Source organism: Rhincodon typus, unplaced genomic scaffold (genome assembly GCF_021869965.1).
Source record: "Rhincodon typus isolate 14 unplaced genomic scaffold, sRhiTyp1.1 hic_rhity00001000, whole genome shotgun sequence".
Classification (NCBI taxonomy): domain Eukaryota; kingdom Metazoa; phylum Chordata; class Chondrichthyes; order Orectolobiformes; family Rhincodontidae; genus Rhincodon; species Rhincodon typus.
In genome coordinates, this window is record NW_025966638.1 from 22154 (window position 1) to 35844 (window position 13691).

The 13691-nt window shown below is 45.7% G+C and overlaps 1 protein-coding gene across 1 annotated transcript; it reads left to right on the plus strand.

Annotated features, from left to right (window-relative positions):
* Nucleotides 1-7872: 7872 nt before the first annotated feature.
* On the plus strand, nucleotides 7873-13191 carry LOC109912012 (apical endosomal glycoprotein; the record flags this gene model as incomplete). Its single annotated transcript, XM_048592309.1, has 4 exons — nucleotides 7873-7962; nucleotides 9476-9610; nucleotides 11423-11557; nucleotides 13064-13191. Coding segments are annotated over exons 1-4 (450 nt in total), but the record flags the coding sequence as incomplete, so codon positions are not given.
* Nucleotides 13192-13691: the final 500 nt, after the last annotated feature.

Below are 13691 nucleotides of genomic sequence, written 5' to 3' on the forward strand. Positions count from 1 at the left end.
TGATTTCAGTGGATACAAAGGGGCCTTAATTATTCTAGTGGTATGCAGATGTCGTCTTGCATTCCACTGGAATCACCTGTGGCCACTTTGCATTCCACTGGAATCATCTGTACCCCTCTGCATTCCACTGGAATCATTCAGGCCCCTCTACATTCCACTGGAATCCCCTGTATTCCTCTGCATACCACTAGAATAATTCAGGCCCCTTTGTATCCACTGAAATCACCTATATCCCTCTGCATTCCACTGGAATCACTTATATCCCATTGCATTCCACTGGAATAATTCAGACCCCACTGCAACCTGCTCGACACACTGGAATTACCTACTCCACTGCATCCTGCCAACATCACATATATCTTGCTGAATTCATTCAAGCCCCACTACATTTCACTGGAATCATTTGTACACTGCTGCATCCTTCTGGAGTTGATTGAGACCTCGATAATGATGTGAGATGGATATAAATTACTCTTCAAGCTGTTCACTAATAAGCCAAGTTATTCACTCAGCCTTTCAGAATAGGAAATGATTACTCAGTCGCTCCATGCCCCTCAACACTACTTGTAAGCAGCAGCACATGAGGTCAAGTGAGAATATTCAGCAAAATCAGTTTGAGCTGAGAATGGAAACCATCCATTAGTGCTTAGATGGCTGTAAGGAAGATTACATACAGCCACAATGAATCCAGGCCATCAAAACCTGGGTGAAGAAGGTACATGTGAGGGAGGTGTGGCAGGAAATTCAAGGGCTTGTGGCTGAGATGAGGAAAATCTTCGATACTGAAAGTTTTGGGAAGTTGTATGGTGCTATCCAAGGATTCTGAGCAGTTGCAAAACAACACTGAATTTTAAAGAGTATTGCTGGCCATGTCCTTGAAATGTGTTCAAGGCTGTATAACTTGTACCTAGTTATCTTTGCACCCTTTAACATGCAGGTTCTTAGAGGACTCCATCTCCTAATCACTTTATTACCAGCACTGAACTTTGTTACAGTCTGATTGTATTTGTGATGAACACACAACTTTGTGGTAGAATCTGCCTTTACACAAAGGTGACTCTGCTTCACTGTTCCTCCCCTGAAGATATCGACTTTCTGGGTTACTGGTTCCATGGGCTCTACCAGCGCCCTGTACCTCTGCCAAATCCTCATCTGTGAGCCTTAACTCTAAAAGTCAACAGTGGAGGAACCTTGTTCAACCCCACTTGAGTCCTCATCTGTCGGTCCTCTGTATGTTCCACTAATTGTCCTTACATCAAGCTCAGGGGACTTGAGATAACTCTAGAAACCCAACTTGCACATTGTCATTCTAGGAGCTTGTGTGTGCATATTGGCTGATAAGTTTCCTGTGATCCATCAATGCCTACGCTTAAAATATAGCCCATTATCCATGAGACTCTCTGGGGCATCCTGAGATTGTGAAAGAGCCTCTCAATGGGTTGTGTTAAACCTGTCACCCACTGTGACGAACTGTACTTAAGCTGCTGCTGCCTCCAGTAGTGGGGCGTTGCATCATTTCCCGGCATCCTGGTGGTCCCTCAGGTTATCTCCCACTTTACAGCTGCACTTTGATCTGAAATTCACGACACAAAGTTCAGAGACAATTACTCAGAAATGTTATGCTGACTTCAGAAAAAGATGCTGGTTTGCAGACCTTAAAGTGGCATTAATTAAATGGTCTGTTTGTTCAGTTAAAGCAGATGATCATCTGCAATCACACAAAGAGGGTTTACTCTTGTTTGTTTTTCACTCAGCGAGTAATTTGGGTATGGAATTCACTGCCTGCAGGTGTGATGGTGGAACTTCAACTGAGGCATTCAACAGGATATGGGATGATTGTTTCAAATCAAACAATGTGCAGGATTTGTGGAAAAGGCAGGAGAAGGACACTAAGTCATGATACTCATTTGGAGAGCTGGCACATATATGGTGGGCTGAATGGCCTCCTTTCTACCCCATGACAATTCTGTGATTCTGTTCTTTAGCGTCTGGATTTTAGATTCTTTTCTGTCCTGCCTCCCAGAATCAAGTTGTGTTGATATTAGCTTAAGGCTTCAACTTTACACCCAGCAATGACCAAGAATACACGACTTGTTTAGAAATTGCTAGAATGTACTCCTGAACATTATCTCTTTGTAAAGTGCTGGAGAATCACCTCAGGCATTGATTTAGCCTTAATTACAGGAGAATTTGATAAGTAATCAACATCTAAATGTGTCGGAGATAGCAAGAACTGCAGATGCTGGAGTCAGAGATAACACAGTGTGGAGCTGGAGGAACACAGCAGGCCAGGCAGCATCAGAAGAGCAGGAAAGTTGACATTTTGGGTCGGGACCTCCTTCTTCAGAAGAAGGGTCCCGACCTGAAATGACAACATCTAAACGTGTACCCATTTGCTCATATAAAGAGTTGTTTGAAGTGCTCCTTCCAAAGCTGAAAGATGGTCTCATTGTCCTTAGAAGCCAGGAGCCATACTTTGATCAGATTTTGTCCAATTGAATGGATCCATCAATCACGTCAGTCACCTGGAAGATGTTGTGGGTGACCTGCTGGTCAGCAGATGCCTGAATATCATCCCCTTCTCTACCCACCAATCGTTCTTCACGTTACAAATGTCTTGGTTTTCGTCTAGAAGCTTCGTGTAGACCTTGTCCTGAGCAGAGTTAGATGTCAATGTTCCATAAACAGTAACATTTTTCCTGCAGTTTCAATCAAACTGGGATCCAACGTAACAAGACGCCAATCACAGCCAGCAATAACCCATGGTGGCAGCGAGTGAAAGGACAGGATTGTCATCACTGATGATGTAGACTACTCTATTTACACATTTAACATTAACCTCTTACTCTACAGGATACATCTTCCCAATTGTATACACTGTGCCACCCACTTCCTGGGTCTGTCCTGCCAGTGGGACAGGCCATATCCGGTAATGGTGGTGTCTGAGACATTGTCTGTATGGTGTGATTCCATGAGTATGCCCCAATGTCAGGTTGTCTTTGGAAATACTGCCCTGATATTCGAGCCCCATTGCTTCATAAATTGTCATAAAATGTATAAAATCCCAATGAGAAAACCAGGGCAGACAATTTGTCTGATCTTTAGGACAAAAACAAGTCACACCTGGGGTTGTCTAACAGAAATTATTCAATTTATTGTCACACATTTAACTAACAAAAAGCAGAGAAAAGATTTTGATCTACAACTATGCAGCTTAAGCTATACCCCTTTGAAAACCATGAATCTTTATTTATTCACGGGATGAAGGTGTCACTGGCCAGCCAGCCTTTATTGCCTTCCTAATTGCCCAGAGGGCAGTTAAGAGTCAACCACATAGCTGTGGGTCTGGCGTCACCTATTGGCCAGACCAGCAGTTTCCTTCCCTAAAGGCCATTAGTGAGCCAGATGGGATTTTCCAACAATCGACAATGGTCATCATTAGACTCTTAATTCCAGATATTTATTGAATTCAAGTTCCACCATCTGCTCTGGCAGGATTTGAATCCAGGCCCCCAGAGCATTATCTGGATCACTGGATTAACAGTCTAGTGATAATACCACTAGGCCATCGCCTCTTCACAATTCATGATTAGAACAGAGCAAAGGCTAACACAGATACTATGGGTGGAAACTCAAACTGGACAATGTAAACAGAATTGTGAAGCTCACTGGTATGGATTTCGAGGGTGGGTTACATTTTGTCTTGGTATCTTTTTGATTCTTATCACAGATGACACATTGGCTATCTCACTACAAACAGCATTCTTCAGTTCATCAGGCAGTCTTAGCTATTTCCTTATTAGAATTCTTTCTTTTAAGTTTTCTTGGTTTTGTGTTGTTTTCTCACAAGAGGGAAAGGTGAATGCTTTCTATTTGCAGTTCCAGTTCTCTCCCTCTATAATGACATCAGAGGACTATTGTTGAGCAGAATTTCTTTAATTTCAGAGACTGTAAGTGTCACTCAGTTTTGAATTTCTCCCTCCCTGCTTCAAAATGCAACAGTACATTGCACACTCAAAAATAGGCACTATTTGATTTTCAAGTTGCAAGGGTCCAACTTCCATTTTGGTGTATCGTCCCGAAAGAGTAAAATATTGGTCTCTTCCAATGTTGCTTGACAAATCTGTGGGTTAGCTCTCCAAATCTTGTCCCAATCCCCCAGCTATTAGAACACAGAAACGTGCAGGGTCAACAGGGCAGGACTTGGTTATTTCTCAAGCCTAGTTTACTGATGGAGTGGTCCTTCCAGCTCCTCCTATCTGAAACCTAAACAAAAATTGCTGCAGAAACTCAACAGGTCTGGCAGCATCTGTGGAGAGAAAACAGAATTAACATTTTGCAATCCAAATATTTGTTCCAGCAATTTCTGTTTTTGTTCCAACATAACCTCCCTGCTCTTAACCTCTACACCTTGCCTAATAAAAGCAAGTTTCCCATATGCCTCCTTAACCACTTTATCCACCCGTTCTGCTACCTTCAGGTAGACTGGTGGACATACACACCAAGGTCCCAGTGATCCTCAGTGCTTCCCAGCATTCATCATATATTCCCTTGCCTTGTTTGTCCTGCCCAAGTGAACCACCTCTTTTTATCTTGATCGAATTCCATTTGTCACTGATCAGCCCATCTGACAAGCCTATCTGTATCCTCCTGTAATCTAAAGCTATTCTCCTCACTATTTCCACCCCAGCCCAATAGTTTTTTGTAATTTTATTTCTACATTCTTGTTTGTTTTTGTTTTAATCACTGGACGTCTTTCCTTGTAGCTTATCCTGACTGCTATCTGTTAACTAATTGCTGAGCTATCTCCAAAGGTTCCAAATCCTAAACACACGTCCAAACAACTCAAGACTCCTTGGCTAAGCTTAAGTAGGAGTTCCAGTCATTTAAATAAATATGAAGTTTGTTAAGGTTGGAGAAGCAGTCACGTTGGGAAATTTGAGTGGACATAAGTCTGATTGGGGTGAGATGGTGGGGAGCTAACACTATGAAGGTAAGCCCAGTCTGCTGTCGGGGTAAACTTGTGTGTGCCTCATTCTCAAGAGATGGGACATATTAGGATATTTAAATCAGGCACCATCGCTGCAGTTGGAAAATTGATTTAAATGGAACGCAACTGGATGAATTACCAAGTCCCCTGGAAGCGAGAGGGATAGCGGGGTAGCTGGATTCAGTAGCAAGCTGCTGTTTACCGCACACCTTCAGATCCAGGATGATTCTAATAAATCCACTCCATCCCAAATCCACTATCCCTAGATCATAACATATCAATTAACAGCAGAGCTAGGCTATTCAGCCCTTCAAGACTGCCCTGCCACTTAATAAGATCATGGCTGATCTGTTTGTGTTCTGAATTCCACTTTCCTGTTTGATTCCCCTGCCCAATAAGAATTGATCAATGTCTACCCTATGACCATGGGTCAGAGCCCATTTGTGAACGTTTGTACCTTGTAATTCCAAAAGGTGACTTTTAAAAGAGGGCTGATACAGCCAAAAATGGCTGTGGATGTACAGTAAATGGCTGTTGGAGATAGCCCATGGAATGTCACACCAATGGATCCAGAGGGAACTTCAAACAACAACGCTTCAAAGGAGGGGAGAGAGGCAAATCAAAACGGACTGGACTGTGATCTCTAGTGACAACAAAGGAAACGAGGGGCTATCGACTCCCTACTTAACATCAAGCCACCCCCTGGATTATGAGCCTAACTGCCAACACGTTTTGTTGTTTTCTCTTTGAAGAATACAGAAGCACGGGGATTAAAAAATGCCAATTTAAACTCTTGGAATGTGCCGGTGGGACCGAATGTTCTCAAGTGTACCAGCCTGGATTCGAGTGTTAGTATGCTGTGAAGGTCACTGTCAAAGAATCACTCATTACTCCCTTGTGTGTTACAGATAGAGTCCCTTGTACACCTTGGGTGCTGCAAACCAGAGAAAAGGAAACAGGACAGCCAAAGGCTTCTCTCTTGCCCTGAATACTGAAATTTAATTACGGCCAAAAGGAATCAGGGCTACAAAATTTCAACCATCCTGCAAAACTAAGAATCATGAAATCAGCAATTCAACTACAAACTATCCATATCCTCCACTTCAATGACTGTAATGGTCAACTATCAGTGTTTGCAAACAATTGAGAGCTGGTCTTTTTTAAGTTTGGACTCATCTTTCTAACCTGTGTGTAAGAGTGCTGAGTTACTATGAATTGTTCTATGCAGTCTTTCGTAAATTCACTCCTTGGTAACTCAGGAAAGCCTGGTTAAATTGGCCCCTTTAAAACAGAAGCTCATGTGGGTCTGAGAGAAAGATACCTGCAAGGGAGTGATCCTTTGTTAATGAACATTGTTGTGACTAACTGAGGGGACAGGTGAATATAGAAGGGAAGGCAGTTCATCCCTCCTCACCAACATGGGGTATCCCATCTGGAACGGTAACAAATTGGGGAAACTCACCCCAGGGATTGGTCGTAACAGCATTAATGAACCTGCTGAGAGTTCCAACTCTTTCAACTTTCTGAGAAAGAATTCACCTCAGTCCCTCTATTTCCCCACCCCCCAGTTAGTGCTCTGACCACCCTCTACAAATGTCGCCAAAGGTGGTGAATGGGATTTTCAAAAGTTGACAAGGTCCTGCCTGGTTCTTGATCTGTCCTCGGGTGAGCTCAGGTTCAATGCTTATTCCCATGGAGCACCTTGGGATGTTTTATGACATTAATGGTCGCAATGTAGACACAAGTAGTTGTTGTTGCAGGGCAGAAGGTGTTGCTGTGGATGCCTTTTCAGACTGGAATTTCCGCAGGCTTCAGGAGAGTCTATCTAGTGTGTGTGTGTGCTCTCTGAAACAATCAGGCAGGACTGCCATCACTTCAGTCCATCTCATTTCCTGGGATTGTACCCAGCTCCCAGTGAAGGAAACTGGGAATTCAAGCTGCTTACGGACAGCATATGGACACAGGAGGAGGAATATATACCATGAAGGAACAGGAGGAGGCCTCTTGGCCCTTCAAACCTGCTACACCATTCAATAAGAATATGACTGATCTGATTTTAACCTCAACTCCACATTCCTGCATATCTTTGATATCATTCATCCTCTCAGGAATTCACACGGACTGTTTGGTCTAACTGTTTCGCTGGAGTTGTGTTGAATTCACACAGAGGGAAAAAAATTGCAGATCACGTCTGCCGGTCCTCTACCTAAATCCTACATTGTTACTCTGTTTCCATCAGGCAAGGCTCAGCAAAGGTTTCTGAAAGGCTCCCTGAAAACACGGGTACCTCTCCGTTCCCGCCCTTGATCACTGTCAGAAGCACAGCTTATCCCATCCCTGACTCTGGCCCCTCGCTGGGTTAGCTGGTGTAGCTTCCATTTCACAACTGGTTAGACCTCACTGCGTTTCAAAACGTACTTTACTGGTTGTAAAGTCCGGTGGGCTGTCCTGAGAATGAGAGAGGTGACATCAAGATGGAAGTCTGTCTTTGTTCAGATGCCCTGCCCCTGCTGATGATCAGGAGCAGGGATTTTAAAAACTCTGCTCTCTGAATTAAAGACCAGCCACCAAAGTGAGTGAAACTCCACCCTGCTTCACCTCAGTCAGTGTGAGGCTCTGTGCTGGGATTCTGCTTTGCCTCAGGGGGAGGCAGGTGTGGGGCGATGGTATCTGTGAAATGATCTTCCCTACCCGGGAAAGTCTAAAGGGAGCCCTGGTCTACAAAGGGTTACAAGGAGCCAGTGCAATTCCTGGTTAAAGTTCTGTTGAGTCCTCATTAACCCAACTGAGAATGATTGAGAAATAACAGTGTTGGGGAGTTGTTGATAGGAAGGGTTTAAAGTGCAGGCTTTATTGAAGGCTGTTGCATTCTGCTGCTCTGCTCCATTCTGCAGTCATTGCCCAGGGAAGAATCTGCCAAATGTTCCTCGCTGGGATAATCTCACTGATCGTGCTCCCACGAAGTCTCCTGGGTGAGTTCTGCTTCACATTAAAATGCCTTTGGCTCCTGGTTGTTCACAGACAGGGAAATTGGCAGATATCAGCCCCTTGCCCTCCCCGCCTCCCCTAGAGAAACCTGTGCCAGCGACGGTCACACAGTCCTGTCTGACACTCAGTCTCTGCCCCTGGGATGGGGGTGAGGGAGGAGGATGTTTTAACTTGCAGATAGAGTGGGTTGGCAGGGAGTTGATGGGAGCAATTCTTAGAGTGTGACTGTCAGCACTGTGACTGTCAAAGCAGCAAGTGGGCTTCCAACATGCTCAGTTGGAGAAGGGGAAATGAATTTATTTGCACAAAGTTCACTGCATCTTTAAAGCTAAGGTAGCTGCTGAAGCTTCCTATGAATCACCCCAAGGTGAGAAGACAGTGCGGACAGACAGGGTGGAGTTTCTTGCCTCAGGCAGACAGATGTTCCTGACGCAGTATTTATCCCGTGCTCTGGAGGTCACATCCACTGCCTGAGAGTTGTTCTGTCTTTGAGCTCCACTGTGGTGGCACTTTGGGAGATCTGTCTGGCACTTTCCACCCTCAGTAACAGTATCCACCCCCTCAGTAAACGGGGCCCCCCCCCCTCCCCAACCCTGTCGGTAACTGAAGCATGTCACAAGAATAGTTCCAGGAATGAGAAATTTCAGGTGTGCGGATGGATTGAAGATGATGCGGCTGTTCTCCCTGGAGAAGAGAAGGGAGGTTTTATTAATCATGAGCAGGCTGGATAGAGTAGACAGGGAGAAACTGTTCCTGAAACAAGAACAAGAGGGGCATAGATTTAAAATGACCTACAAACAAAGCAAAGATGATGTCAATAAAAACTTTTCCACCCAGTCAATAGTTAAGGTGTGGAATGCACTGCCTCGAAATGTATTGGAGGCAGGTTGAATGTGAGGCATTTCATAGAATCCCTACAGTGCGGAAGCAGGCCATTTGGCCCATCAGTCCATACCACCCGCTGAAGAGCATCCTACCCAGACCCACCCCGTCCCTGTAACCCTGCATTTCCCGTCGCAAATCCACCTAAACCTGCACATCTTTGGACGGTGGGAGGAAGCTGGAGGAAACCCACACAGACGTGGGGAGAATGTGCAAAGCCCAAACAGACGGTCACCCGAGGGTGGAATCAGGCCTGGGTTCCTGGCGCAGTGAGGCAGCAGTGCTAACCACTGAGCCACTGTGAGGTAGATATTGGATGATTGTTTAGATAGAAATGGCGTGCAGGGATATCAAAGAGGTAGGAGATTAGCACTAGGAAATAGAGCTGGTGCAGACATGATGGGCTGAATGGCCTCCTTATGTACCATAATAATTCTGTGAACAGTTATCAGGCAGAGGCAGGAATGTGGATGTGAAGTTACAAACAGATCAGCTACCATCTTACTGATTTGTATATTTATTTACTGATTAGCTGATGGTTCAGACATACAACACTCCTGCATATGGAGGAATAATCTCAGAAAGCTGGCTCTAACTTGGTTTGTTTGTTTACAGCTATCTCTTGTAATTTCGAGGTGGATTTCTGTGAATGGAAACAAAACGCGACAGACAATCTCCAATGGATTCGAGATAATGGCAGTGAGCTGCTGAAATACACCCCGATGTATGATCATACTCTCAATGGCAAAGGTAAACAGGATGGGTCATGAGTTCAAACCTCAGGATACACAGAGCTAAAGGGAGCATATGGGCTGGTGGGTGTGTGATGGTCAAGTAGTATTGTCACTGGTCTACCAATCTGGAGGGCCAGGCAATGTTCAGGGGACCTGGGATTGAGTGCCGATGGTGGAATTTGAATTCAATAAAGATATTTTATAACTAACCATGAAACCACTGTCAGTTGTTGGTTCACCAATGCCCTTCAGGGAAGGAAATCTGCCGTCCTTACCTGGCCTGGCCTACATGTGATTCCAGATCCACAGCAATGTGGTTGACTCTCAGTTGCCCTCTGAAATGGCCTAGCAACCATTCAAATGTACCAATCACTACAAAGTCTCAAAGAAATGAAACTGGACGGATCACCTGGCATCAACCTAGGCACCGGAAAAGACAACAGCAGAAACAGCCCTGTCGACCCTGCAAAGTCCTCCTCACTAACATCTGGGGGCTAGTGCCAAAATTGGGAGAGCTGTCTCACAGACTAGTCGAGCAACAGCCTACCATAGTCATACTCACAGAATCATCCCTTACAGACAATGTACCAGACACCACCATTACCATCTCTGGATATGTTCTGTCTCACCAGCAGGACAGACCCAGCAGAGGTGGTGGCACAGTGGTATACAGTTGGGAGGATGTTGCTCCAGGAATCGTCAACATTGACTCTGGACCCCGTGAAGTCTCATGGCTTCAGGTTAAACATGGGCAAGGAAACCTCCTGCTGATTACCACATACTGTCCTCCCTCAGCTGATCAATCAGTACTCCTCCATGTTGAACAACACTTGGAGGAAGCACTGAGGATGACGAGCACAAAATGTACTCTGGGTGCGGGATTTCAATGTCCACCACCAAGAGTGGCTCAGCAGCAGTACTACTGATTGAGCTGGTTGGATCCTAAAGGACATAGCTGCAGCAGGTGGTGAGGGAACCTACAAGAGGGAAAAACATACTTGACCACATCCTTACCAATCTTCCAGCTGCAGATGCACCTGTCCATGACATTATTGGTAAGACCCACTGCACGGTCCTTGTGGAGACAAAGTCCCACCTTCACAGTGAGAATAAGCTCTATCATGTTGTGTGGCATTATCACTGTGCTAAATGGGACAGACTTCACACAGATCTAGCAACTCAAGACTGGGCATCCATGAGGCGCTGTGGGCCATCAACAGCAGCAGAATTGTACTCCAGCACAATCTGTAACCTCATGGTCCGGCATATCCACCATTCAACCATTACCATCAAGCCAAGGGATCAACCCTGGTTCAATGCAGAGGGCATAGGGCACGCCAGGAGCAGCTCCAGGCATACCTGAAGATGAGGTGAATTCTTTACCACTGGGTTGTTCAAGCTGAAGTAGACAGCTTTTCTTTAATCGGTAAGGGATTTGAGGCTTATGGGGAAAAGGTAGGAAAGTGGAGTTGAGGATTATCAGATCAACTGTGATCTCATTGAATGGCAGAGTGGACTCATGGCCCCAGTGGTCTACTTCTGCTCCTGTGTCCTATGGGTTTAAAGACCATTTGACATGAGAGAGTGTTGGTGGGCCTTTGACTTGAATCCCTCTGATCTTTATGGTTAACGGTGCTTCAACAGTAGGTTTAGGTCAAGCATTTCAGAACATTGACTCAACAAGGAAGGAATGTGTCCAAGGCAGCATTTCTGTCAGACTTGATGGGCAACCTGTAAGTGACCGTGCATCTTTGAGACAGTATGAAAAGTAAAGCTGTGAACACAGAACACACTATTCATCACTAACAAAGCATTATTCTGCTTCCAGGGTATTATTTGTTTATTCATAATTCGTCAGCATCATTTCCAAATCACACAGCCAGACTCACAACGATCCTCCAGACAGCCACCTCAGCCAATCAGTGCTTTTCCTTCTGGTATCACATGTACGGACCGAATATTGGTGAGTGTACAAAGACAATCAGACAGAACTCATTCTCAAAATACAGCCAGGGAACACTTCCTCACACACTGACTGTCACTGAGTACAGTCTCACACTCACTGACTGTCACTGGGGTATGGATCCCACACACACTGACTCTCACTGGGGTACAGTCTCACTCACACTGACTCTCACTGGGGTACAGTCCCACACACACGTGGACTCTGTTACCCCAAAATCCTTTCAGACCTCCATTTGTCATGGAAATTTCTAAGATGGCATTGCATGGTTTTTAGGGGGTGTTTATCCTCTCATTACGTATTTTGCCCTGTAACTCCTCAGTGCTGTCTGAATCTCCCGGTTATCTCCGTTCCAACGTTGGGATCCCGTGTTTTGATTCTGTTGCTGAGGGTTCTGCAGCTTAAATCAGACTGGGACAGATTTTCATTGACAGCTCAATTGGCTGTGTGTCTGAACCCCAGTGTGACCGATAACATTTGAAAGCAGTTATGAATGCTCCTGTCATGGCATCAAATAATCATTCAGCAAGATTTTAACCAGTAAGTCTTTTACTGCAACACCCTATTTAAAATCAGTATCAGTGAAACAGTTTATGTTGGTAACTAACCATTAACCTGTTAGCAGAACAGAAAACCACATGCTCTGTTTAATCATTACCCCAAAGCCTCAGTAGGGGTGTCGTTCTGCAGTGCAAATCATAATTGGACGGACTTCCTCTCATAACAATCCCTGGCTTCAAATGTTCGTAATCCTACTTTCCATGAAGAGTTTTCTGGCCTCCCCACTTGGTATTTAACGCAAAAACAGACTGATCCCTCAGCATGACTACACTCAATGGGGGTCTTTCTCCCTGGAATTCTGGGTCTGATGACCCCTGAGAATTTGTGAGTTTTTGCATAAAGTGTACATCTGGTGTCTCCTTTGTTTCGAAGAATTAAATCTTGCCCTTCACTTTTGACCTGAGTCTTAGTCCCCAGGCCAACCCGGGTACACACCCCTCTCCAAACCTACCCATTGCAGGAGGTATTTTCTTGACAGCAGATTTAAACAGACCATTAAAAGCAGAACCACCTGTCTCCTAAAGTCTCGTGTTCATTATATTGGCAAACTGGAAATTCGTTCTGTTTTCATTTCATTATTTACCCACATTGTCCCATTGTGCCCCTGACTGTGGTGATCCTGAACTGTTCCTGCAGACAGTGAATAATGCAGAGGTTGGCAATGCCAATGCAATGTGCCAGTGCCAGTCATGGCAATGACCCCAATGCTATGGGAGTAGGAGGTCCAGAGTGAAAAACGGCAATCCTTCAAAAGAGGTGACTTGAGCCGACGGTCCACCAGTACTCAGAGTCATGGTCACTGCCACAATCTGCTTCCTGCTGCCCAGTCACCTCTCACTATGGGCCAACACAACAGGGGAAGCTGTCTCCAGCCTGTGGAACAATAACCTGCAGTGTGAGGCTGTCCAGCAGGATGTGGAATTTCACACTGTACTCTCTCTGCAGGAACATTGAGTCTTAAAGTGCAGCAGGAAGGCCAGCCTGAGGAACTCCTGTGGACAAGGACAGGGACAAATGGAAATAAATGGAGACTGGCATTTCATACCATCCCGCCCCAGAACAAGCACTTCCAGGTAACGGCACCCTGAGTGAGTGTCAGTGAGTGACCGAGGGTCAGTGCTGAGGGAGTGGGCATTGTCGGAGGGTCAGTACTGAGGGAGCGCCGCACTGTCGGAGAGTCAGTATTGAGGGAGGACCGCACTGTTGGACCATCAGTGCTGAGGGACGGCTGCACTGTCGGAGGGTCAGTATTGAGGGAGTGCTGCACTATCGGAAGGTCAGTGCTGAGGGAGTGCCGCACTGTTGGAGGGTCAGTGCTGAGGGAGCACAGCACTGTCGGAGGGTCAGTATTGAGGGAGGGCTGCACTGTCGGAGGGTCAGTATTGAGGGAGGGCTGCACTGTCGGAGGGTCAGTACTGAGGGAGCGCCGCACTGTTGGACCATCAGTGCTGAGGGAGCGCCGCACTGTCGGAGCGTCAGTGCTGAGGGAGCGGGCACTGTCGGAGGGTTAGTGCTGTGGGAGCAGTCACTGTCGGAGGGTCAGTGCTGAGGGAGCGCCGCACTGTCGGAGGGT